Source organism: Chaetodon trifascialis, chromosome 18 (assembly GCF_039877785.1).
Source record: "Chaetodon trifascialis isolate fChaTrf1 chromosome 18, fChaTrf1.hap1, whole genome shotgun sequence".
NCBI classification, from domain to species: Eukaryota; Metazoa; Chordata; class Actinopteri; order Chaetodontiformes; family Chaetodontidae; genus Chaetodon; species Chaetodon trifascialis.
In genome coordinates this window covers 22,612,501-22,636,725 of record NC_092073.1, presented here as the reverse complement: position 1 = coordinate 22,636,725, position 24,225 = coordinate 22,612,501, and the positions used below count along the sequence as shown (strand labels likewise).

The following is a 24,225-nucleotide window of genomic DNA, read 5'->3' as shown; positions in this document are numbered from 1 at the left end:
GTGTGTGTGTGCGCGCGTGTGCGTGCGTGTGTGTCAGGGCGTCCACATTCCCTGAATTAACCAGGTAACGTTCTGAATTCTTACGGTCGTGTGGACAGGAAACAGTTCAGAGAAACAGTCTTTCTGCGCGGTCAGAGCGTGCAGAGGAGCGCCGAGCGGCTCGACGGCGGGGAAAGCCAAATATTAAGCACTGATCTGCACAGATTAGAGGAAGATTTAACGTGCTCGTGAGGGAGATTTAGAGGTGCTCTCTTTTTTTAGACAGACCAGCTGCTTCCCCCTGTCCCCTGTCTTTATGCTAAGCTAAGCTAACCAGCTGCTAGCAGGAGTCCAAACATTCGGCCTCTGTGTCGACTTACTAACATCTGCAGACGACGACCGAGGACGCCTCCGCAGATAGCTGTGCATGGGCGAAGGCCAGCTGGCACACACACACACAGGTAAAACACACACACGCACACACACAGCTACAAACAAACACACAGGAGATAATCTTATCTTCAGGCTGATTAAATTCAATAAAGCTCCCAAAACACAGATCTTGATCTTTAAAAATACCTGCATGCTTGTAATTGTGTGTGTGTGTGTGTGTGTGTGTGTGTGTGTGTGTGTGCGTGCGTGTGTGTGTGAGCATAAAGCAGGCCTCAGGAGAGTGTTATGGACGATTACAGTGGAGCCTCCTGACGGGGATTAGCTTAAAAAACAGCGTTCCCTTTCACTCAAGGTCAAACAGAAGCACATCTGAAAGACCACGCCTCATGCACACACACACACACACACACACACACACACACACTGTTACATCCCTCACTAACTGGACCACACACATGAGAAACAGCAGCAAAGACGAGAGGAGGAAACCAGGATGCAAAGTTTAACGAAGCTAACGAGGAGGTGGAACAGCACAGGAGCGCACCTTTGTACCTGAAAGCATGAAGAGTGTGTGTGTGTGTGTGTGTGTGTGTGTGTGTGTGTCCGTGCGTGCGTGTGTGTGTACAGTTATGAACAACACTTCCCATGAAACCTCTTCTCTTCACCAGGAGTCGACGTTTTTTAAACTTCAGCAGAAAACGTTGGAGCTCGTCGCCGATCGAGAGCGGCTGAATCCTCCAACATGGACGTCGTCGCCGGAACACCAGTGACAACGTTTGACTGCACGTCCACATCTGACCTGTGACAGCCGACGTCTCTCGCTCACAGGTCGGTCATGTGACTCAGCTCCTCAGAAGCAACGCTGAGCAGAGCAGGAAGTCGTCACAGCGTCCTGAGGCCTGACTCCAAACCAGCTGCTGAATGTGATCACCTGCTGATCCTTTCTACACAAACTGACCTGAAAACAGCTCAAAGTCCACGTGTTTAACGTCCGAGCTCGTCAGCTTCATCGCTTTCTGTAAATATCTGCTTATTGTGAATGTGATGCACGTTTCAAAGACCGACCGTTCCACAGGTAAACAGGCTGATCGGTGACAGGTGAGAGTGTCATGGGTGGGTCTGGAAGGGCGTCCTGGAAAGGCTCAGTCGATCACAGAGGATGGAGCAGTTCACCACTTCGATGAAGGGATAATTGTGGACTTTGTGTCTGCGGCAGCGTTTGTATGCAGCCGATCGCTGCGACGGGACGTGGAGGGCAGCGTTCTCCAAGAAGAGCGGCTTCGTACAACATGTCCGACATTTCCACATCAGCGATCAGCGACAGTTATCCCGTCGCGTCCCCGACCTGCTGGACTCTTGGAGACGTCTCCGCAGAGACGCTGTGACCTCAGCTGATGACGACACTGGATCTGAGACCCAGGCTGTCAATGAAACATTACAGAGCAGCGCTGAGCGTCCTGAACCATCGCGCTCGGTATGGATGATGAAGAAGGACATGGATAACAAAGAAAACCAAGGACATGACCTCTGTGTCCTCCGTCAACACTCAGCAGCTATTAATACTGTGGCTGCTCAGAGCCACCAGAGGACAGGACCTCCGTCTCCGTCTCCGTCTCCGTGCAGAGGAGTCCGTGGAGGACAAGGACTTCTGCTCTGATCAAGACAAGGAGGGGGGGCAAACTACACGAGGGGACCATCAGAGGAGATCATTTAGGACTGTGACACTGCAGAAACAGGAAGTGTGTGTGTGCTTGCGACAGGCTTTGCGTCACGTTGAAATGTTTCCCCCCAGCTCTCTCTGCTCCATCCTGGGTGACCTAATTTCCAGCCGTCATGCCACCGAGGGGGAGAGCTGGATTCTCATTTTTCTAAGAACGTGCACGTCAATCCTGATGCTTCTGTGTGTGTGTGTGTGTGTGTGTGTGTGTGTGTGTGTGTGGAAAACATCTGCACAGACATGTCGTCCCACCCGGTCCATCATGTCCAGACTTGATTGTTGCTCTGCAGGTACGACTGTGTTGCATAAGCAGGAGGCAAAAGGTGGAGAGCAGAAAGAGGAGCACACACACACACACACACACACACACACACACACACACACACACACACACACACACACAGAGTCTCACACACACACAGGGTCACACACACATGTAGCATGTAGTTCCTGTGTGGAGTCTATCTTGAGCCTGAAATCTAAATAAGAAACTGTAAGTTGACATTTGAGTGTATCATCACACACACACACACACACACACACACACACACACACACACACACACACACACACACACACACATTCCTGCACGGTCTCCTCGTGCAGGAATCCTATCTTGGCGTGCACGCGCACAGACCCACAAACAGCCACCGCGATGCACTGCTGCTGTCGCCACAACATCACGAAATGGCGGAACTCGCTCCTGTTGCGGTTATCATCGCTATTATTCACGGTGTGTGTGAGGGCGCGCGTGCGTGCGTGCGTGTGTGCGTGCATTTGTAGCCTCTGTATCTGTGTGTGTGTGTGTGTGTGTGTGTGTGTGCTGTGAATCTGTCAGTGAGCAGGCAGCTTAACATCTGCCCCACACGGCACAGACAGAGCGGCCTCTATTATGCCGACTGACGCACGCGCACGGCGGTGGGTGCACGCGCGCGGCAGCAGCAGCTCGCGGCCTCATTACATCACGTCCCAATTGTTAAGAAAAAAACATCAACAACAAATAACAACAGGAGTGTCGGTGGGAGGCCACATGATCCCACACTCCGGGATCCGACCTGATTTCCTCAATCACCGGCCGCCGTGCACGAGCACTACAGCCCACACACACACACACACACACACACACACACACACACACACACACACACACACTACCGGGCGGGCGGCAGCAAACCAGATGAAGGCGCAGGGAGACGCATCCCTGCGCGGTGGAGGAGGGAGCGGGTGAGGATGGAGAGGGGAGGAAAGGCGCGGGGCGGACAGGTGCTCAACAGCCTCACACGCGCGCGCACACATAGACACGGACAGCACATGCACGTGCACACAGAGGGAGACATTTACCCGTAGTGCAGACAGGTCTATCTCGTCCAGACTCCGCGCAGGGGAGTCGCTCGCCATGGTTCTCTCGGTATTTACGGGACTCAAGATGGAAGCTTCCTCAACGACCATCGACCGAGAGGTGCAGAGCGGCGGGGAGGAACACACACCAACACTCCTCTAAAATAAATAAATCCCCCCACCCACCCCCAAAAAAATCCCCGAAAATCCTTGCGCAGGCGATGCCTTCCCCGCGAGGAGAAATGACCGCTCCGGGAGGGAGAGAAGACGGCGGAGGGAGGCGATGCGTGCGGCGTCCAGGTGCTACATGCCGCTCGGCGCGCTGGATCCGGTGAATCCGGTGCTACATGCCTCCACCTCGACCCCCGAATCCGGACAGGACAGGAGAGGACAGAGGGCGACACGCGCGCACACGCACGGAGATGGAGAGAGAAAGACGGCGAGCGCAGCAGCCGAGGCGCACCGAGCGAACACACTCCGTCCGTCCGTCCGTCTGCGCGGCGGAACAGCGGCGCGCTTCCCGGGAGTGGCCTGTGAGGAGGCTGCGCTACAGACAGAGACGCCCACAATGTCACACACACACACACACACACACACACACACACCTTCAGTGTGACAGGACAGAGGAAGCCTCACACAGCTGTCTGCTCCTGTATGGAAGCTTATTAAGGACAAAACTAAGAGGTAATCAATCAAGAGTCTGAGCTGCAGGTCACAGTCACACATGGCGGGGCCTCTAACAAAACGGCCTGTAAACCTCCCACAGGGGCCACTTTCTGTCTCATCAGGACACTTTCAGGGACATCAGTGCTCTCTGTTTGTGCAGAAGCATCAGATCTATAAAAATAAAAGTATATAAAATGTTTGAGGTTGTTTAACAAAACTTCCTGCTGAGCTGAAGAGATTTCCAGAATCCTCAAAGACTCTTTAACCATCTGGATGAAAAGTTGCTCCATCTGCTGCAGCATAATAAACACATTCACACTGTTTGCAACGCTGCTGTTTCATTAATGCAGAGGGACAGAACTGACATCAGTTTGTGTTTCTTTAAAAAACAAAAGCAGAACACTGAGACATTTTAGACGAACATATACGATCTGATCAAAATGCACTAAAATAGCTGAGAACATTTTCAGTTTGGGCTCATGTTGCATTTTAAATGTCTCCTCTCTGGCTGCAATGCTTTAGATAAAACAGATGCACCTCGCTGTGAAATATTTGTCATCGTGCAGCAAATGATGAGAAATCTGCTGCTGAGCTCTGCTTCAGTCTAACATAACACACAGAGGCTCCAGCTGCATGAACCCACTCCCTCTTATCACTGCAGACCTTTTCCAGAAACTATTTCAGGAAGGACACCTGAGTTTCAACCTGTGTGCAGACTCCACCCCTGAGCTCTGCGACAAAGGGACGATCTGGAGGCAGCTGGCTCATCTTCAACAGTTCAACAGGAAAAGTCCCTGAAAGCAGCGCCAGCTCTCAAAATCAAGTTTGACCAACGACTGAAAGCATCTGAGTGTTTCTGTCTGAAGGCTGAGAGCATGCAGGGACACATTTGTCAACTCACATTATGAGTTCACACACCCTGCTGTCACTCTGTGCAGCTGCTGGCAGATTCTCAACACCTGAGATTATTTAAAGACGTCTGCCAACAGCGTCTGACTCACCTGCAGGACACACCCGTAATCTGCTGTTAGGACCAGGCCTGTTTTCTCAGACTGAGATCTGCTGACAGTCAGAGCCAACGTTACGTAAGACCAGCTCAGACAGTGAAGGCCACATAGTAGGAAAGCAATGATGCACCGGAGGAGTCCTGATGTGTGAAAATAAGCAGGATGTCTGAGTGTTTGTTGAAAGAAATGTTAGTGAAGGCTTCATGAAAACAAAAATGACGAGTCAAAACAGTCAGAAACTAATTTAAAAATGTGATAAGTCAAAAGTGAGAGTTTGGAAGTCGAAGGAAAGATAATAATCATAATATTTTATCATCTTAATCTGGAAAACCTAACTTTTTGAATGACTTTAAAGTAACTTCAGCTTATATCTGACAAAAACTGAAGATTTTAAACCTCACAAAGGTTCATGACGTTCAATAAGATGAAACGAGACGTGAGAGTTGGCCAAAAGTATGTGGACACAAGCATGACAGGATCATGTGACATTTGAATGTGTGATTCTGGCATCATGTTCACGCACGTGCAGCCTGCAGCCTCCACTGCAGGGATCTGATTCGTCCAGACGTCAGAGCATCAGGGAGCTCCAGCGCTGATGCTGGACATCAGGTCTGGATCCCAGCTGGTTCCAGTTCATCCCACAGGCGTTGAGGTCAGGACGGTGCAGACCAGCCATGTTCCTCAGTGAGGTGTCCCTTCACTTCAGATGTAGACTGTGTTTCTGTGGCGCCATCGTGTGGCAGAAACGAGACCTGCAGGAGGGAGGAATGTGGGACAGTGGAGGTCTTCTGAGGACAAAGATGTTTGAATTTTCATCAGCGACATGTTTTTCATTCGAGTGTCAGTGAGATGAAACCCGTGCAAAGAGTGACGAAGACGAGAGAGAGAAATGTCCAGCGATCGCCGAGGAAGGTCTTCTGTCTGGTCAGTAAACTGCTGAGTGTTTTATGTTCTTCATTGATGCTTGCTGTCCTTGAAGAATATTTGCTGGTTAATCTTTGATTAAAGTTGATTTGTTAGAATTTAAAATCGTTGTTTTAGTAAAATGTGCTGAATGAGAGAACACTGACATACTTTAGGATGCTGAGGCTGACGCTCGGCTGCTTCCTGCTGAGCTCATCCTGCTGCGTCTCCAGCTGTGGATGAGCCCTTTAAAAAGGCCTGGACGCCCAGCAGTCCCAGTCCCATACTGATAATCTAACAACATTAAACTTTATTTGTACAGCACCTTTCATACAGGAGCGAGGGGATCACATGGCACACGCTCGACCAGGTGAGCTCCAGGTGTCGCCCACAGTCAGACATTTTCAGATGAATCACATCATCTTCACCTCTGCAGGCGTCACGGTGACTTTTTCCCAAAAGATCTTTATTCTGATTTATTTCTCTCATTTGTGTTTGATTAATGGTCGTGTTTTCTGTTCATGTTTCTGGAGAGAAACTATTTAAAATATTGTAAATGATGAAGACTAAGCTTTCATTTTATAAAATCAAACAAAAGAAGTTCATATATAATATATAAATTCCTCTTTTCTCACTCCATCTGAGCGCTGTGCACGTTTTAAAGTTTTATTCGGTTATCTGTTCTTTTATTATTCTTATTATCATGTCTTCTTATTTTCTGCCAGTTTTATCTTAATGGATCACTTCCTTTAATTATAATTCAACATCTGCTTCTAAACTCAACAAAACAAACTCATTTCAAACTAAAATCAGTCTCAGAACTTTCTCTAAATTCAGAACCACGTGTGGAAATAACAGCCCTGTAAAATAAAGCCTCTCATAAAGATCTAAAGATCTCCACGCTGCTGGTGAAAAACTCAATAAATGACTTGGTCAGCCTGAAAGTACTCACGTCTAAATATACCGAGAGTGAAAATACTGTATGAATGACACATGAAGCGTCTTTAATGACTCATTAATACATCTTTTATTTATTCCATCTTTTCACAAAGAGCGACACACGACGTGAGGCTTTAAGGGGTCGCCACAAGAAAACAACAGTCTGTGCAAATAGTGCATTCTCATAGAGACACAGTGATTAAAGGCGGACAGAGAAAGGACGGGACGGGACGGGACAGGACAGGACAGGAGAGGACGGAACAGGACGGAACAGGACGGGACAGGACAGGACAGGACGGGACAGGACGGGACGGGAGGGGACAGGACAGGACGGGAGGGGACAGGACGGGAGGGGACAGGACGGGAGGGGACGGGAGGGGACAGGAGGGGACAGGACAGGACAGGACAGGACAGGAGAGGACGGGACGGGACATTATGGGACAGGACGGGACAGGACAGGACAGGACAGGACAGGACAGGACAGGACAGGACAGGACAGGACGGGACAGGAGAGGACGGGACGGGACAGGAGAGGACAGGAGAGGACAGGAGAGGACAGGACAGGACGGGACGGGACAGGACGGGACAGGACGGGACAGGAGAGGATGGGACGGGACAGGACGGGACAGGACGGGACAGGAGAGGACGGGACGGGACGGGACAGGACAGGACAGGACAGGACAGAACAGGACGGGACAGGACGGGACAGGACAGGACGGGACGGGACGGGACGGGACGGGACGGGACAGGACAGGACAGAACAGGACAGGACAGGACGGGACGGGACAGGGTTTCTCCACCTCTGCAGCTCAGGTCTGAGGAAGATGAGCTGACTGTTGAAGGTTTCGGGGCCCGTTCACACCTGGTGTGTCTGTGTCCCCCTACGAGCAATAACTGTGAAACTTTTTGGTTTAACTTCACTTGTTTTAGATGCACAGACGACATTTTCAGACCGCTTCCATCCAAACTGGCTTCCTCCTTTATGAACTTCTCATGTCTCTGCAGAGTGAATTCAGCGTTTAGTCGTCTTTACGGTCTCTGTTTTGGATGTAAACAGGCTTATATTGCACAGAGCAGCGAACTCTAAACGTCTTGTTTGCCTTTCCAGATGACATTTTGGGGCTAGCTGCAAATATTCAGGATTTTTCAAAATCTGACTTCAAGACAGAGATCAAAAACATGCAGGAGGTAGAAACACAGGGAGGTAGAGAGGAAGATTAAGAAGAAAGCACATTTAAGGTCCCATTTTCCATAAATAACAACAGAAGAGAAGTTTGAGGTGTGTCAGACACACAGCTCGTAGACAGGCACACCGTTTAGCATCAAAACGTCCGTGGCTTTAAAGGCAGCGCTCCGCTCGGAGGGCTCATGCTTTAATCTGTAACGTTTAATGGCATCGAGCTGCTGTCATGCTGTCAGCGGCGGGTTTCCTCTCATCGTTTTCTTTTGTAAAATCTATAGCACAGAACAGCATCATGCAGAACACTTACAGACCAACGAAGAAGACACTGAGGAGCAGCGATGCTGCGTTCAAGGAATACGGGAAAATCCAGAGAGTCTGATAATCGACATCAGCATGGAGTTTAAAATGTGAAGGCTGCACATCGACTTTTTAAATAAAGTTAAACTTGAATCAGAGCTTTGTTAGTACAAAACCTTGGAGTTGCACTGATCGACTGGCCACTGGGGGGCAGCAAAAACACACTATGAGCACAAAGCCCGCATGTCTTTTAAGCGGTTTGGAGAACCTGTTAGCATAATTAGCTTATCTAAACATCCAGCTGTTACAGAGCAGCGTTAGCTTTCATCTGAAGGCGTCTTTGAGCCCTTGGTTGAGGTTTCACAGCACATTTACTGTTCTGGGTCATTCTTAATGCTTTTGTCAACGTGTTTGCAGAGAAAAAGCTTTAAAAACTCACTGCAACCTGCAGCAAAACATCAGACAATTCAGCTGCTCAAGACCCAGATACTTCCCTCTGAGCTGGTGGAGACCAAAAACAGAGAGAAAATTACAAATAAATGCAAACGCTGCTGTGTGTCTGCTGGATGTGTAAATAAACAACTGTCTGCCAACACATTCACCACAAGAAGAAGGTCATCAACTGTGTTTTTAACTTGTTAACTGGACAAAAAAATCAGATAATGACGCTTTAAATGTACAAAAACATCCCAGGGTTAAAAAATTTGACTTCCAGCTGCTGAAACTTCATAAATTTTGTGTTTCTATAAAGTCAGCTGCTGCTTCAGAGTTTGGGTGCTGACGCTGAACGAAACACAGCTTCATAATAAACTCATCATGCATGAATCTGTGGATTGTGTCCTTCACAATGGCGCTTTATTTGAGTCCATAATGTCTGAGCAGTTTCCTGGAAAGGATATTTATACACTTTCAATAGTTTATTCTGAATAACCTTTAGTGTAACATGGAGAGCCTTTGAGTCAGCACGCAGCAGCTGAGCTGAACGTACAAACGTGACGTTTATCACTGGGCAGAAAGACATTTCATTAAATAGAAAATAAAGTTTGCAGTAATAAATGAAAACAAATGAAAATGCACATGTAGAAAAAATCCCTATACTGTAATCATCACCTCACCATGGCGGTTCTTTCCAGGAAACTTTCAGGAAATTCTCATAAAGCGCTACGAAAGGACCTACAGAGATCAGGTCACTTGAGGCTCGACGTGGAATCCACAGCACGGCGATGCGAGAGCGTGCAGGCTGCAGTCCGTCGCCTTTGGCACTTGTGATTTCCTGTTGGACATAAACATTAAAAGCAGACATTCAGAGAGTTTTAGGAAATGGCTGGAGGCGTCTCGCAGCTCCGTCTGGCTCTTCGTCCTGTTCTCCACGCCGCTGTCTTCTCTAACGTCTTTCCAAAGCGTCCTCGCTCCACACGGTCAGTCAGAGCTGCGTTTGCCGGCCCCGGATGTTGCATAGTGTTGCTGAAGGAGATCGCAGAGCAGCAGCTTGGTGGTGAGGCGCAGGAGGAGGCGTGTCGGGCCTCAGAGGTGATCACTTCCTGTGTTCGCTCTCTTCCTGTAAACGTGAGGCGCAGGCCGTCAGGCACTGCAGTCTGCTGCTGGACGGCGCTCTGGGTTTGTTTGCACATGTGTGTTTGCTGTGTTGATGTTTTGCTGTGTTGATGTTTTGGTGTGTTGATGGGTTCAGTGCAGTCTCTGTGTGTTTCCATGTGTCTGCATGTGTTGTTTGTATGTGTGTGAAGTGTAACTGTCGCTCATGTGCATTCAGCGGCACTGCTGGTACAGAGGCTTTGTTCACAACCACCGCTGACGCCATTTTGGAGGCGAAGGCTGCGCGTTTTAATGTCTGGGTTCGGTCTCTCAGGCAGAGCTTCCTCTGGAAATCTTGAATAAACAAGCAGTCAGACGATCAGACGCGTTGAAATCAGTTAAAGTTTAACCATGAAGTCTGTGACGGACGTCTGGGAAATAATTTTACTGTTTATCTTTGTTTTCTCTTCCAGGTGTGTCGGACTGACCTGGAGGTTTGTTTCCAATCAGTTTGATCATCTAACTGCTCGGTTTGTTGTCCAGTTGAACGCACAGTACCATGTTCTCGTAACCCAAACAGCCCACAGTGGAGCTACAGTTTGAGCTTCCTCCTTTCCTTCCAGTCGTTTCTGCACTGTGCACCATTTTCACATCTCACCCCAGAGAACGGTGACACTCCCACAGGTCAGACGATTATATTACACACTGCAGCCACAAACCACACTGCCCAGGAGACTAAAACTCCAAGCCCGAACACATTCTATCAGATGCTGCTGTTCTTGTTTTTGTAAAAATAAAATAAAGGGAGTAAATACAAAACACTAAAACGGTGTTTTTCCAAGCCTTGACTCTGAAGAGGCCGTGCAGCTTCTCTTCCTCCAAAATGGCACCAGAGCGTCGACCTGTACGCCGTCCACATGCTGCGGGTGAACACATGAACACGCCGGCCAGCCCCCCTGCCTCAGGTCCACACCTCCATGGGCACCATGGCCTCCTTGGAGCCGATGGGAGGAAGCAGGTTCTGCTCGGACAGGAACTGCAGAGGGAACTGGACCAGGAAGCCGCGGATCTTCTTCAGCTCCTCGTGAGCCCGGGCCGGGTCCTCCTTGTCCAGGCCCGGCTTGGCCAGGAAGCCCTCCAGCTCCAGGATGTTACGGACGTCGCTGGACGGCAGACAGCGGAAGACCTGAAGACGAGGACAAGAGGGCGGAGTCAGAGAGAGGACCAGGGCTTTGGTTTTGGACCGGCTGAGTTTCCAATGACCATTGCACCAACACACACACACACACACACACACACACACACACACACACGCACGCACACACACACACACACGCACACACACACACACACACACACACACACGCACACACACGCGCACACACACACACACACACACACACACACACACACACACACACACTTTTATGCTTTCATTGGTCAAGAAAGAAGACATGATGAAGAGGAAGGTGAGCTGATTTCATAAACGATTGATACTTCGTGGCTTGAAAGCTAAAGTTCTAAATATTTTTGTGTTATTTTAGTGAAATGCAGCCACAGCAGACGTGGAATAAGCTGCGTTTGCAAACCGCGATCAGACTCACCTTCTGGTAAATGGTGGCGTTGCGAGCGCAGGTGGCCATCCAGACCTCCTTGTAGAAGTGGTCGCTGATGGGATCCGACACGTCGATGGAGGGATCAGTGTGAGCGCCCAAAATGGTCCTGAGGGGGCACAGAGAGCAGGAAGTGTGTGAGAGACGTGAAGAAACACCGAAGGCGGCAGAAAAGGAAATAATGAACACGGCAGGAAGCTGCCGGCTGACGTTTGGCAACGAGAAGCAACGACGTGAGGAAATTTATGACAAACTCAACAACTACAGGAGAGAAGAGGCGTCTTTTCGTATGCATTGAATATTTGACCCGCAGGTTGGAAACTAAGATCGCATTGCAGAATTTCAAACTGTGATTCAGAGGAAGTCGATTTAAACTAAAGATAAACCAAAATAAAAGCATCACTGCTGCCTGCAAATGCAAAATGACATAAATTAATAAGTTTTCTGGAGATTAGAGTGAGTGACAGTGTAACAGGAAGTTCATCTTTCCCTGTAATCTTCTCATTTTTCACATTTAATGTCTTTGAACGTTACACAAATCAAGTTGTTTTCATACTTGAAGCACTCGAGGCGGAGCTGCAGGGCGTATTTTCCAGCTCGGTACTCCTGCCCGTCCATCACCGCCGTCACCGTCTCCGAGTCCTCCACGATCACCGCCACCTCGCTGTCCCGCTTTCCCAGCATGCTCCGGTCATTGATGTTGGCAGAACCTGCAGTGACATGAACAAGAGAAGTCAGGTCACAGAGCCCGCCAGCAGAGGGCGCTGCAACACCTGATTCAGACTGCACGTTCACGCTCTGCAGAGGAGTGACGGGAACACACAGGAAACTGCTGCTTCTCTTAAATCCTCATGAGGAAACACACACGACACAAAAAACATTTAAAACCTGAATGAATTACTCCAAAGCGTGGACAAAACAGACAAAACATCCACAGAATTTCATTTAATATTATTGTAAAATGATTAATTTTACATTGTTTCTATTATTTTGTCCCTGCTGGTGTCTGTGTAGGTGGGTGTGGACAAAATAAAAGAAACACACTCTGCTTCTCACTTTGGATTAAAAGCATCGTCGTATCATCCCAGCAAAAAACTTTTTGTTCTGGAAAATATGCTGCCAGACTCTGAGCTCCAAGACAGATCTGACAAACATCGACTTCAAGTTTCAGACTTTTCTTTGATCTCAGTGAGTGTTTTAACTCGTTGGCAGGTGGAAACAACTCAAATCACATCCAGCAAGTAGAAGCTGCTGGAAACATCCAAACCCTCTCTAACATACTGCATATAATAATAACATGAAGGATGTCACCTCGTCTCTGCTGCTCTGGTTTCTCTCTCCTCTATTATACATGTTCAGGCTGGCGTCAGGGGAATATTTCATTACATCTGACATCTTTTAATCCTGTAATGGAGAAATTCAAGCTGCAGCGTCGCCATCAGCTGAGTGGCTCACACGGCGGGAGCCTCAGAAACAGGCGTGAAAAGCACGTTTACCGATGATGACGGTGTTGTCGTCGGCGATGAGCATCTTGCTGTGGACGTAGATGAGCTCCGTGACGAGTTTGCCCTCCAGCTCAGCGTGAGTCCTCAGACCAGCGATGGAGATGTAGTTCATCCACTGGTCTCCCACTGGGAACGAGAGGCAGCCAGTCAGAGTCAGAGAACCTGCTCTGCGTCAGATACTCACGCTGAATCTGAAGCTCTGGAGGAACAGCGCTTCCACACACACTGAGCCGATGTGAAGAACATGTAATTCAACGTTAATGGAGCCGAACGTGAAGAACCAGCAGCTGATTAAAGGCACGACTTCTCTAAAAATACTTGAGGGCAGAACGCAGATGTGCAGCTTTGGCTCATGCATGTGTGTGTGTTTATATGTGTGTGGTTTTGTGTGTGTGACTGTGGTTTGGTTGGGCTCTGCAGCTTTAATGACAGACTGAAGTCTTTACAGGGTCTTCACACGGAGCATGGCAGCCCCCGTCACAGGGACGGTCCATTTCTGGCCTGGACACATTTCAGAAGACTCCTTCTTAACATCGCAAATCCTAAATAATTTCTGTTTCACTACGGCACTTAATGAAAAATAGCAGAGGCAGCTGTGGAAGGAAAAGCAGCACTGTCTCTAATAGTGGAAGTACACTTGTAGAAGTACTACTGCAGTAGCTCCAGCTGTAGCTGTAGCAGTTATTTACTGTTGTACTAATGTGACATCACCACAGCGAGGCGAGGAGGTAACCCGCTTCTGCTGCTGTGAAGGTCCTGTTTGTAATAACAGCAGTAAAAGTACCTCTGAAATATGACAATAAACATGAATACTTGCTCGAAAATGCTGTTACATGTCATAATACTACTGCAGTACTGCAGTACTGTCCCACACGTCTTCTGTCCGGCCCTCAGAAGTCAACAGTGCAAACACGAGCTAAAAGCTGCCGTCGCCTCGGACTTACTCTCTCTCTTGAGCTGGGAGATGATGGAGTGGTCTCCTCTGTTCATGGTCCTGCAGGGTGGGGTGGGGGTGGGGGGGGGGGACAGAGGTGGATGAGCAGCAGATCCACATTCTCACAATAGCAGCCTTTGTTTGCACGAGGAGGGCTGAGTGTTTACTCAAGAATGCAGGCGTGACGATGAATGTCAGCCTCAAAAGGAATGGCATGTACACACACACACACACACACACACACACACACACACGCGCGCGCGTGCACACACACACACACACACCCTGGGTACAGCCCTCTGGTTAAAGAGTTGAGGTGTGGTGACATCTATTAGAGGCTCCTTCCAGGATTCAACCCTCCTCAAACAAACAGCAGGTGAGTCCACGGTCACACTGGTCTGAACACACACGCACACGCACACACACACACCTGTAGTTGAAGTGCATGACGGCCTGGATGGCGCTGCCTCCTCCGGTGTTGATGTCGCCCTCGAAGCCTGGCAGCAGAGGCGTCACCACGTACACTCGGTACCTTTTACCCTCCCTGAAATGTGAGAAATCACACATGATTCAAGCATTGATCTGACGTCTGAACGACAGAAGAGCACGGAGGACCGAGGACTGAAAACAGGAAGTTCACTTTATAAGAGCAAATAAGAAGCGGCACAGTTTACTGCAGGGCCACTGCAGCATCTTCAAACATGTCACCGAGGCTTCACAGCCAGGTCAACCACCAGCCATCGCTGCAGCATCCCAGAGGCTGTCTGTGAGCAAACACATCCCCCATAACCAGCTCAGAAACTCGCCTGTCAGAAAGCATGTTGGAGAGGACGACGTACGGCTTTATGGCTGATGGTGATAAACCAAATCAAAGCAGGGACGCTGCAGTCCGGTGGTGCAACATGATGCTACTGACCAGAACAGCCAAACTGGCTCCATTTTTCTTCTCTAAAGACAATTTAAGAGGCTGCGCAGGAGATTTAGGAGGGTGATGCTTCAGTTCCTGCGAGCTGAGGACAGAACTGCGCAGTTTAACACTTTTACAAGCAAGCAGACGAGAAACGGCTGCAAATCAAAAGACTGCGGGCTGAATCAGCGACGTGCTCTTTCATCTGATCAGAGATTTACGTTTCATAATTTTTCATTTGAGCTTTTCCTGCTTGTTTTTTCATGTGTGTCCTCTGATAAACTCCCACATCTCTGTGAACAAAACACCACCGAGAGCCACCGAAGCTCAGAGAGAGAGCATTCAAATGTTCACAGAGGCCAAGACAAACAGCACTGATGATACCAAGCCAGGCTGCTCGTCATCTGTGTGTGTGTGTGTGTGTGTGTGTGTGTGTGTGTGTGTGTGTGTGTGTGTGTGTGTGTGTGTGTGTGTGTGTGTGTGTGTGTGTGTGTTCACTTCAAGATAAGCCTGAGTGCACATACACAAAAACAATGTGTGTGATTAATCCAATGTTTTTCTTGTAAATCATTTCAAAGTTAACATAAATACACAGAGCAGCCAAAGGTTTACAGCGTGTGTGTGTGTGGGTGTGTGTGTGTGTGTGGGTGTGTGTGTGTGTCACCTGTACGCTCTGATGACGCGCTCGGCGATTGTGTCTCCTATCTTGTTGAAAACGTGTCGGTTGTCTGCGCAGCTGATGAAGAACTGATTCTGAAAGAGCAAACACACACACGTCTTTGATGAAGACGAACTTTCATTGAAATCATCTAAAACGAGAGAAAGTGCTCTGAAACAAACAGGTGAGGTCACCTCCGTTAAAGGAGTTAGAGGAGATTCATCCGTCCATTCGACATGAAGCATGGCAGCCGGCAGACAGTTAGCCTAGCTTAGCATAAAGGCTGGAACCTGCTGCTGAGGCTCCTCTAAAACTCACTAATGAGCACGTCACACTTTCTGTTTTGCCAACTCTTCCTGGGCCAGGACCAGTATCTTCCTGGAGTCTCGCCGTCACAGTGAGGTTGCTGAGCAGCGAGTGGAGGCTTCATGCTGCTGGATGCAGCAACATGTTCAGCAAATACGCAAATAAGCAAATTCCCTAAAATGTCAAATTAGTCCTTTCAGACATGTTGTCGTGTGTAAAGTCACATCAGATTAGATTTCTAAAGAGGCAGAACTGACCCTCCCCGGCTTTTACCGGCACACTCCCAGCGTCCATGAACTACCCACCAGACTCACGCTGCAAAAAGCTCAAAAGCATCAGCTGTGATTGTTGCAGCGCTGGAAAAGGGGACAGACACGGACCCTCAGGCAGAATACGATGTTCTGGACTTGCAGTGTCATAACATGCAGAGACTGAACTGTTGGACCAGAGCTACGCTTGAGGCGTCCTGATGTGTGATTTGAACACCTTTCAGACAAAAGACAGGGGACATTTTCCCTCAGCATGGACGGAGCGACCTGCCCTGTGGGACACGTAGACGGCGCTCTGAGCCTCTGATGTGCACATCAGTACCTCGATGTAGATGAAGTGCTGGCTGTTCTTGATGGTGTGGACGTAGGCGTTGTGGATGGACTCCTCGTGGTATTTGATGCCAGCGGACCAATCAGAGGACGAGCGAAGGATCTGAGGGAAGACAGAAGATTTAACTCGCACTTTGGACGTATTTCAGTTCAGTTTCATCTCGGACAAAATGTCTGCGTTTGACACTGGAGAGAAATACCTCTGTCCCAACCCAGCACACTAAATCTGTCCACTGTTCAGTTTTCTTTGAGGTGTAGTTTTCTTGCAGTTTGCATGTAAGAGATGAATTTACTTCAAGTCAATCAAACTGCATCACTGGGAAGTTACTGCCTTCAAACTCATCAGGAGGTTTGTTTGTTTGTTTGATCAAAAGATTCATTTTGCTTCTTCTCACATTCTCTTCAAGTCGTGAGAAGATCCATTTTCTTGGTGCTTTGCATTCTGGGATATCACGTCTACTGACATCTTTGACTTTGACCAGTGTGAACGTGGTCACACGGCACATGGAGCTCAGGCGGCACTGACCTGGACTTTGGTGGAGATGCAGTTGGGGACCTGGTATCGCTGCTCTCCAGCGGTGGTGTGAGACTTGGGCAGCAGACATGGGTAAGACAGAGAGCGGTACTTCGGCTTCACGAGCTGGACGACCAACGGAGAAAAGAGAGAGCAGATTAACACCGAGCGCTCCTTCCCAAAGCCGAGCATGGGTCTGAAAGTTCTGGCATCACAGCAACAAGAGGCACTTTTCTCTGACACACTCTCCCCTGGCCACTGTGTTAATCCCTCGCTCAGTATGCTGGAAGGACAGCGGCACGACCTCTGACCTTGGTGAAGTTCCACCGCTGGATGAAGTGTCTCGCCACATCTCGAGCTGCTTTCCCATGAACCACCGAGGCGATGTCGTGCCAAGGCATTCTGGGAGTCGTGTGCCTGTCTATGAAATCTAAAGAGCAGAGACAGGACAGTGAGATGGAGTCAAATGTTGCCCAGAGCGTAGGTTCACAGGTAAGCTGTGCGTCTACCATCGAACGGTTTGTCCAGTTGAATCCAGTCCTTGTGCACGAAGTTGCAGTAGTCCTTTCCGTGCCAGAAGCGCGTGTTTCCGAACAGCTCCCCGACCCCCGTATGCAGACTGCGCACTGAGCCGCTTCCTGAAACACACACACGAAAATCCAGTTATTCGACTCCACAGCAACGGCTGCAGGATCTTTTCCAGGAACCTCCACTTCAGCAGCAGGTGGTCCAGGTTTTGGCTCCCGGGGTCCAAATCACAGATCACAAACAGCGGCTGATAAAAGCCTTCAGCATCTGTTTGACTGCACGACGTTTGCTGGGAGAGAAATCTGAGTTTGTCTGAAAGTGATTACAGGCTGCAGCATCTCATCAAACGGAGCCTCAGCACTGGTTGATGGGCGCGTGCGACGCTTCGTGAAAAAGGGAAAATAAAAGGCCACAAGTTCCTACTCGTTTCCCTGTGATCAGCTCAGTGGTGCGTTCACTGGAGCTCTGCTGGTCATTTCTGCGGCCGCTTCTACACGTCTCTCTCATCACCATTAAAGATCAGCATCTGCATGACTTCTGGACGTCTCAGCCGGGGTCCACGCCCCAGGCGCTGTCCTCTACGGCCGCACCGCCGGTTATCAATTAAACTTCATTTTGTTCCATTGATCAAATAGATGATGACGTCTTCAAATCTCCAAAGCCAAAGATGTTTTCCAATGATGTGAAAGTGCTCATGTGAGGAGCTGAAACCAGCAGATATTTGTAACAGAGGATCAAAACTGTGGCACAAAATGACACGTTTTGATGAAAAAAGCTTCAAACTCGCACACAGAGAAGCAAAGGACGTTCAATCGGGATCCAAACCACAGCAAAGCACTCTGGGAGACGGGAGGCGACGCTAGCGCCGCCACCAACTCACCAGGCTGACACTGGCCAATGGGAGCGGCCGTCCTCAGCTCTGCCAGCCTGCTGGGGATCAGACTGTGTTGGCTGGAGACGCTGCTGGACCACCCTAAACACAGCGCCACAAACACTGAGAGAGCGCCACAGCTGGAGCTTCGTCTGCAGTTTCAGCATCGTGAACTCTGAACCGCAGCCACCACGCCGAGGTTCAACCAATCGTGATCAGGGAGGAAACTTTGGGGGCCAAAGACCTCTAACATGGCCGCACATCCTCACCTCTCAACAAATCCACGACACCATCAACAAATATAATAAACGGAGCGCTCACTGTCTTCGTTCTCCAGGTCGCTGTCGCTGTCGGCGTGGGCAAGCCCGTGTTTCTGCAGGTGCCTCCTGATGCTGAACCGGCTCCTCTTCGGCCTCCCCTGACCTTTCAGCTTGGGCTGGTCCGCCGTGTCCATCACGGTAAAGACTCCCTTCCCGTTGCTCTGGGAAGCGGCGCCGCTGCTGTTGGCCGGTCCGGCCCGGTTGGAGGAGGCAGCTTCAGCCTGAAAATGCGTCCAGACAGGAAGCGTTTATCAAAAAAGCAAAGAAATCTGTGATTGGACGATTTTGTGATTTTGTGATTGTGTGTGTGTGTGTGTGTGTGTGTGTGTGTGTGTGTGTAGACCTGCTCCAAGTGTGAGAGCGTAACACTCCCGACGTCTGTCAATCGGTGCTCCCTGTCGTCCCAGCGACCATATGCCAGGTCAATCCCACCGACGAAGGCCACCGATTGGTCGATGACAATGATCTTCTCGTGATGCGCCCACAGGTAGACGGCGGAGGACACGTGGTCAGGGTGGCGCATCACCTTCGGAGAAGAAGCCAAACCTTCAGACAGACGCAGGCGGAGGACGGCGAAGCGGTGGAGGAGCATCACTCACCTTGATGTTGGGGTGGAGGCGCAGCAGCGTCCGCTTGCTGTATCCGGAGTTGATGCCCAGAGCTAACTCCACCTCCTTGTACAGCATCACAAAGATCCGCACTCCTTGTTGCTGTGGCAACAACACAAACACGACCGTCAGCGTGGCGAACATGTGACCTGAGACATCCTGTCCCAGCTCAGCCCACACGGACCAGAAAGGACAGATCAATCTCAAGCTTGACTGGATGGATTTGAGCGTCGCCTCCGTTCAGCAGTGATGTGTTTAGCCTAGCTTAGCATAAAGCTGCTCACCGCTTTGCGTTTCAGTACGCAGTCCAGACGCCAGCGGTTCCCCTCGACAACCGGCCTCTTCAGGAAGATCTCTGGACTCAACCTGTGGAGCAACACACACACACACACACACACACACACACACACACACACACACACACACACACACACACACACACACACACACACACACACACTGTTTATTCCTCTTCGTCCGCTCTCTGTTTACTGCGTTTCTGCTGATCTTCACTTTCTCTTTCCTTCCACAGTAAACCTCTCTGCTGGTTCTGCTTTCCTTCTTCCTTCTTTATTCAACTCATCTGGAAGCGTGAAAACCCTCAAAAAGAGCCAGCGACACCCAAACTTACTCCACTTTTCTTTTTGGATACTTGAGTACATCGTAACACAAAGAGTACTTACGACCACATCAGCACAAATCTGAGTATTACAGTATTACATCGGTGCACTGTGCAGTAAATCACTTGCAGACACACACACGTTGCATGTAGTATTGAATGTGTGTGCGTGTGTGTGTGTGTGTGTGTGTGTGTGTGCTAGTGTGACAGTATTCTGAGCCTCAGACTGTAATGGATCTGTTTGACCAGAAAACCTCCGCGAGAGGTGACCGCCAAGTGCACTCCCTGCACTCTGAGACACACACACACACACACACACACACACACACACACACACACACACACACACACACACACACATTTCCAACCACTTGGACAGTATTCTGTACACTCACCACCAGTCTGTGATGAATATTTCCTCTTTGGCCTCTTCAAGAGCATCGGCCACGTCCTCCATGTATGTTTTTCCATTTACATACCTGTAAAAGACAGACAGACAGACAGACAGACACACACACACACACAGACACACACAGACACACACACACACACCTTTAGACAGGGAGAATAACCCAAACAAACACTTCCTCTTCCAACTTCCTCTCACTTTTCAATCCATCCATCTTCTGTGCTTTCATTCTGCTTTTTACGCTGGACCTCTCAGCTGTACACACACACACACACACAAACACACACAAACACACACACACACACACACACACACACACACACACACACACACACACACACACACACACACACACACACACACACACACACACACACACAGCCTGTCTCATGGACAGTATTGTGTTGCCCAGCAGGGAGACAGGTGATGAGCAGGCGAGGCTCACTTTCCCTCTCTTTGTGTCGGGTTACTCCAGCGAAACACACACACACACACACACACACACACACACACACACACACACACACACACACACACACACACACACACACACACACACACACTCTGCCAGCTGGACCGGGCCTCGTCTAGACATTTATTTTACCGACATCTGGCTTCAGTGTTTGGCTCTAACTTGCGTCGAGGTGCTGCTGAGGTCTGACAGGTGAAGCTGTCGCAGGTGAATCTAACACTGGTGGACAGTGTCAGGTGGTTGCCGTGGTTACCATTTGGCGGGGATGTTCTCCTCCTGTCTGGCGAAGGAGCCGAAGCGGTGGTCGGTGAGGAAGGCCGAGCCGTGCTTCTGGACGAAGCCTTCGATGGACTGACCCCACCAGCGGGCGTGTCTGTAGCTGCTGCACTTCAGCACCAACGACCTGTGAGCACAGACACACACACGCGCACACGCACGCACACACACACACACACACACAGAAACCTTTTAATTGTGTGTACCACACATCTGTGTAAGCAGAGTAAAATCAACGCTGGGTGACGAGTTGTTCCCTCAATGCTCTCATTAAAAATACTTCACTATCATAAAACGTAGAAATACCTGGACAGGCTGTCGATGCGGACGCCGTGTTTGGTCTCCGTGTCTTTGGAGTCCATCTTGATGCTGAACTCCTTGTCGACCAGCATCACAAAGGAGATGGCGCCCGAGTCCGGCTTCATGTACAGCAGGAAGGAGTCCTTCACCACCAGCCAGCTGCACCCAAACACATCGGCGTCAGCAGTTTGACATTTGAAGGCAGAAAGAACAAAACGGGCTGCGAGCAAACGATCGGACGATCAGCAGAAGGTGACATCGAGTGTCTGCTCACTGACCGTTTGGACCAGTGGTAGCACATCTTACTGCGACCGCAGCAGTTCATGCCGGGGATCCGATGGCCGCCCGATCGCTTCTGGACCATCCCCTCTCTGAAAGACAAGAGCGATGCTGTTCCTCCAACAAGTCCTGTTCACACTCTTCTGTGCTGCTCTCATGAAGGTTTGGATGTCGTAGCACATCGTTTTCTGGCTAGTTCAACTAAAACTTGAGCTGAATTCTGGTACGACTCCATATCAGGGATTTGTTTTCCTTCATATAAATGCTGGATGAGGATCTTAAAAATGTAAAATTCAAATCCAAAAATGTAAAAGATGATGTTTTTGAACGAAAGTTGTTCTTACAAGCCTTTTGGTCCCAGATCGTGGATGAAGGACAGCTGGCTCACATCAATGAACTCCATCTGAAGAGACAAACAAGCCTTTCAGTGCAAAATCTGAAACCAACACCCTCAATCTGCCCGATGTTGCACTTTCAAATGTTTTCAAGGTCATTTCCCAGGCATTTTCCAGGTTTTAAAGGTTTTCAAAGATCCTTTCTGACTCCTTACTGTTGCGTGGTAGTTTCTGTACATCGGCATCTTCAGCAGGTTATTCAAGTAATCTTCCAGTTGTTTCTGGAACAAACGAGGATCAGAGGAATGTCAGCCGGCAGGCACCACAAAATATCAACGAGCGTGAAATCACGATAAGCTGACGAACCGCGAACGTACCCTCCGACTGGACACCTGCTCCTCCCTGCCCAGCTCGTCTCCTCCTCCTCTGGGGAGGTTCGGCATCTGCCTCACCTCGCTCGTCGCCGTCTGCCTCTTCACCGTGTGGCTGCAGAGAGAAATGAGAGGAGCAGCTCAGAGGGCGTCGGTTCAAATCCCACCACCGGGAACGTGGTGGTGGGAAAGTAAAGGTAGCTGACGAGAGAAACTACAAAAAACTTCTAATGCAAAGAGAAACGCTCCACCTGTTTATCGCCTTTGACCCAACCTGAACTCAGCCGATCCACGCCCAGGACGGGCAGGAAGGTGCTCACCTGCGTGACGGCAGCGGCAGCCTCATGAAGGTCTTGTACGTCCTCAGCTCTCTGTGGAGATCCATGAAGTGCTTCTCCTTCCTCTTCACCAGCCACGTGAACTCCCCGTGTTTCAGCTCGATCTTGAACACCGCCGGCATCGCCTGAGCGCCGACAGTCACACGTTAACATTCAAAGCTTCTAAACAGGTTTCATCGTTTGGCGCTTTTAGCGGTCGACATTTTGTTGTTGAATTATTTGCTTTGAAAAAACCCCCATCTTTTTATGTTTGACCTTCAGCGCTTTGAATCGTTGTTTCACGGCGCTGTACAAACAAATCCAGCATTAGACTAATTACAGCCTCACAAAGCCAACAGCTTGTAGATTTTTTCCTGCTGAAACATTAAAATGAACCGATGACTTAAGTCCCAACAGCTGAAGGAGAAATGTGGTTTGGGAGCAGAAGAATCTGAGCAACCACACCTCCGACAGTCTGCGAGGACGCCAGCCCAGTCATTTAAAACTGGTTTGACGTTTGTGAGGATTTAAAACTGCATCGTCACTGATTTGTGAGCCATCAGACCGCACCAACAACAGACGTCGTCTGAAGCGAATTACGACTGAAACATTGGGTATGTGTGCGTCTACGAGCACCTTGTTGACGCTCCTCTGCGTGGTGGTGTTGAAGCGGTCCTGGGCTGAGGTGAAGCGCTCCACCTCCAGGATCTTGGCGGTGATGGGAGAGGACAGGAAGACTTTGGCCGTGGGCTCCTTGAAGCCCACCGTGTTGTAGATCGCAGAGAAAGGCAGGTGCCCCGCTGCTGACGGAAACACAAACGGATCAGCTAACAGGCGTGGCGATGGCGGACGAACACCACGAACACAACATAAACGCACCTGAGGCGCTGGCGTCGGTCGTGTCGTACTCTCCGTCTTCCAGGTCCAGCTCGCGGGTGTCCAGCTTCTCCATGATGCCGGTCATATCACTGGCAACCAGCTGCAGGGTGCTGGAGGTCGGCTCGGACTGCCGCAGCATGGCTAGCTCTCAGTCTGGAGCCCGGGGCTCACCTGGAGAGACAGGTACGGAGGTGAATAAAGGTCAAACTTGAATCACATCCTCTCATTTCCAGTGTTTATCCAGGCCTGAGCAGTGGCACAGGACAACAGAAGACCTTCCTCTTCTTCTTAAAAACGTATTAGCTCCTTCCTGGACTGTCTCGTTTCAACGAGAAAGAGCAGCTGTCCAACTGATCTACGTTCGGTTCTCAACACCTTTAACCCACCACCTGATCTGAGGTCTGCAGGTGAGGTGTGCAGTCAAACAATCTCTACAATGAAAAGGTTCCAGAAAGCTCTGGCTGCACGAGTGTTTCCTCCACCTGGAGGTTCGACCTGAAGCAGAAATCCTCCTCTGAGTCAAAGTCTGAGTCATGACCTTAACTCTGTGACATCCGGCTGAAGCCCAGTCTGACTGATTGGAAACCAGTGCAGACTCAAACGAATGAAACTAAATGTCGAAGCTCTAAACTGCACAAACACACACGACT

At 49.6% G+C, this 24,225-nt stretch overlaps 2 protein-coding genes across 11 annotated transcripts in view; both read right to left on the bottom strand.

Moving 5' to 3' along the window:
* Positions 1–3,935, bottom strand: part of tnikb (TRAF2 and NCK interacting kinase b) — a 43,614-nt gene extending 39,679 nt beyond the window's left edge. For all 9 annotated transcript variants that reach the window (XM_070986393.1, XM_070986394.1, XM_070986395.1 and 6 more), the window contains exon 1: positions 3,431–3,935. In XM_070986393.1, coding sequence (XP_070842494.1) covers positions 3,431–3,538 — 108 coding nt within the window. In that variant the 5' untranslated portion in view covers positions 3,539–3,935. The remainder of the gene's footprint in view (positions 1–3,430) is intronic.
* Positions 3,936–10,696: 6,761 nt separating this feature from the next.
* The window catches only part of pld1b (phospholipase D1b), a 25,907-nt gene continuing 12,378 nt past the window's right edge, over positions 10,697–24,225 (bottom strand). For both annotated transcript variants that reach the window (XM_070985851.1, XM_070985852.1), the window contains exons 2-26: positions 23,576–23,746; positions 23,333–23,496; positions 22,700–22,842; positions 22,386–22,494; positions 22,224–22,289; positions 22,018–22,076; positions 21,673–21,765; positions 21,401–21,553; positions 21,072–21,221; positions 20,333–20,416; positions 19,603–19,684; positions 19,310–19,420; positions 19,054–19,236; positions 18,712–18,931; positions 17,501–17,629; positions 17,303–17,421; positions 17,004–17,117; positions 16,470–16,580; positions 15,579–15,667; positions 14,438–14,551; positions 14,018–14,067; positions 13,065–13,199; positions 12,125–12,278; positions 11,560–11,677; positions 10,697–11,141 (exon numbers count right to left, since the gene is read on the bottom strand). In XM_070985851.1, coding sequence (XP_070841952.1) covers positions 10,917–11,141; positions 11,560–11,677; positions 12,125–12,278; positions 13,065–13,199; positions 14,018–14,067; positions 14,438–14,551; positions 15,579–15,667; positions 16,470–16,580; positions 17,004–17,117; positions 17,303–17,421; positions 17,501–17,629; positions 18,712–18,931; positions 19,054–19,236; positions 19,310–19,420; positions 19,603–19,684; positions 20,333–20,416; positions 21,072–21,221; positions 21,401–21,553; positions 21,673–21,765; positions 22,018–22,076; positions 22,224–22,289; positions 22,386–22,494; positions 22,700–22,842; positions 23,333–23,496; positions 23,576–23,714 — 3,114 coding nt within the window. In that variant the 5' untranslated portion in view covers positions 23,715–23,746 and the 3' untranslated portion in view covers positions 10,697–10,916. The remainder of the gene's footprint in view (positions 11,142–11,559; positions 11,678–12,124; positions 12,279–13,064; positions 13,200–14,017; positions 14,068–14,437; positions 14,552–15,578; positions 15,668–16,469; positions 16,581–17,003; positions 17,118–17,302; positions 17,422–17,500; positions 17,630–18,711; positions 18,932–19,053; positions 19,237–19,309; positions 19,421–19,602; positions 19,685–20,332; positions 20,417–21,071; positions 21,222–21,400; positions 21,554–21,672; positions 21,766–22,017; positions 22,077–22,223; positions 22,290–22,385; positions 22,495–22,699; positions 22,843–23,332; positions 23,497–23,575; positions 23,747–24,225) is intronic.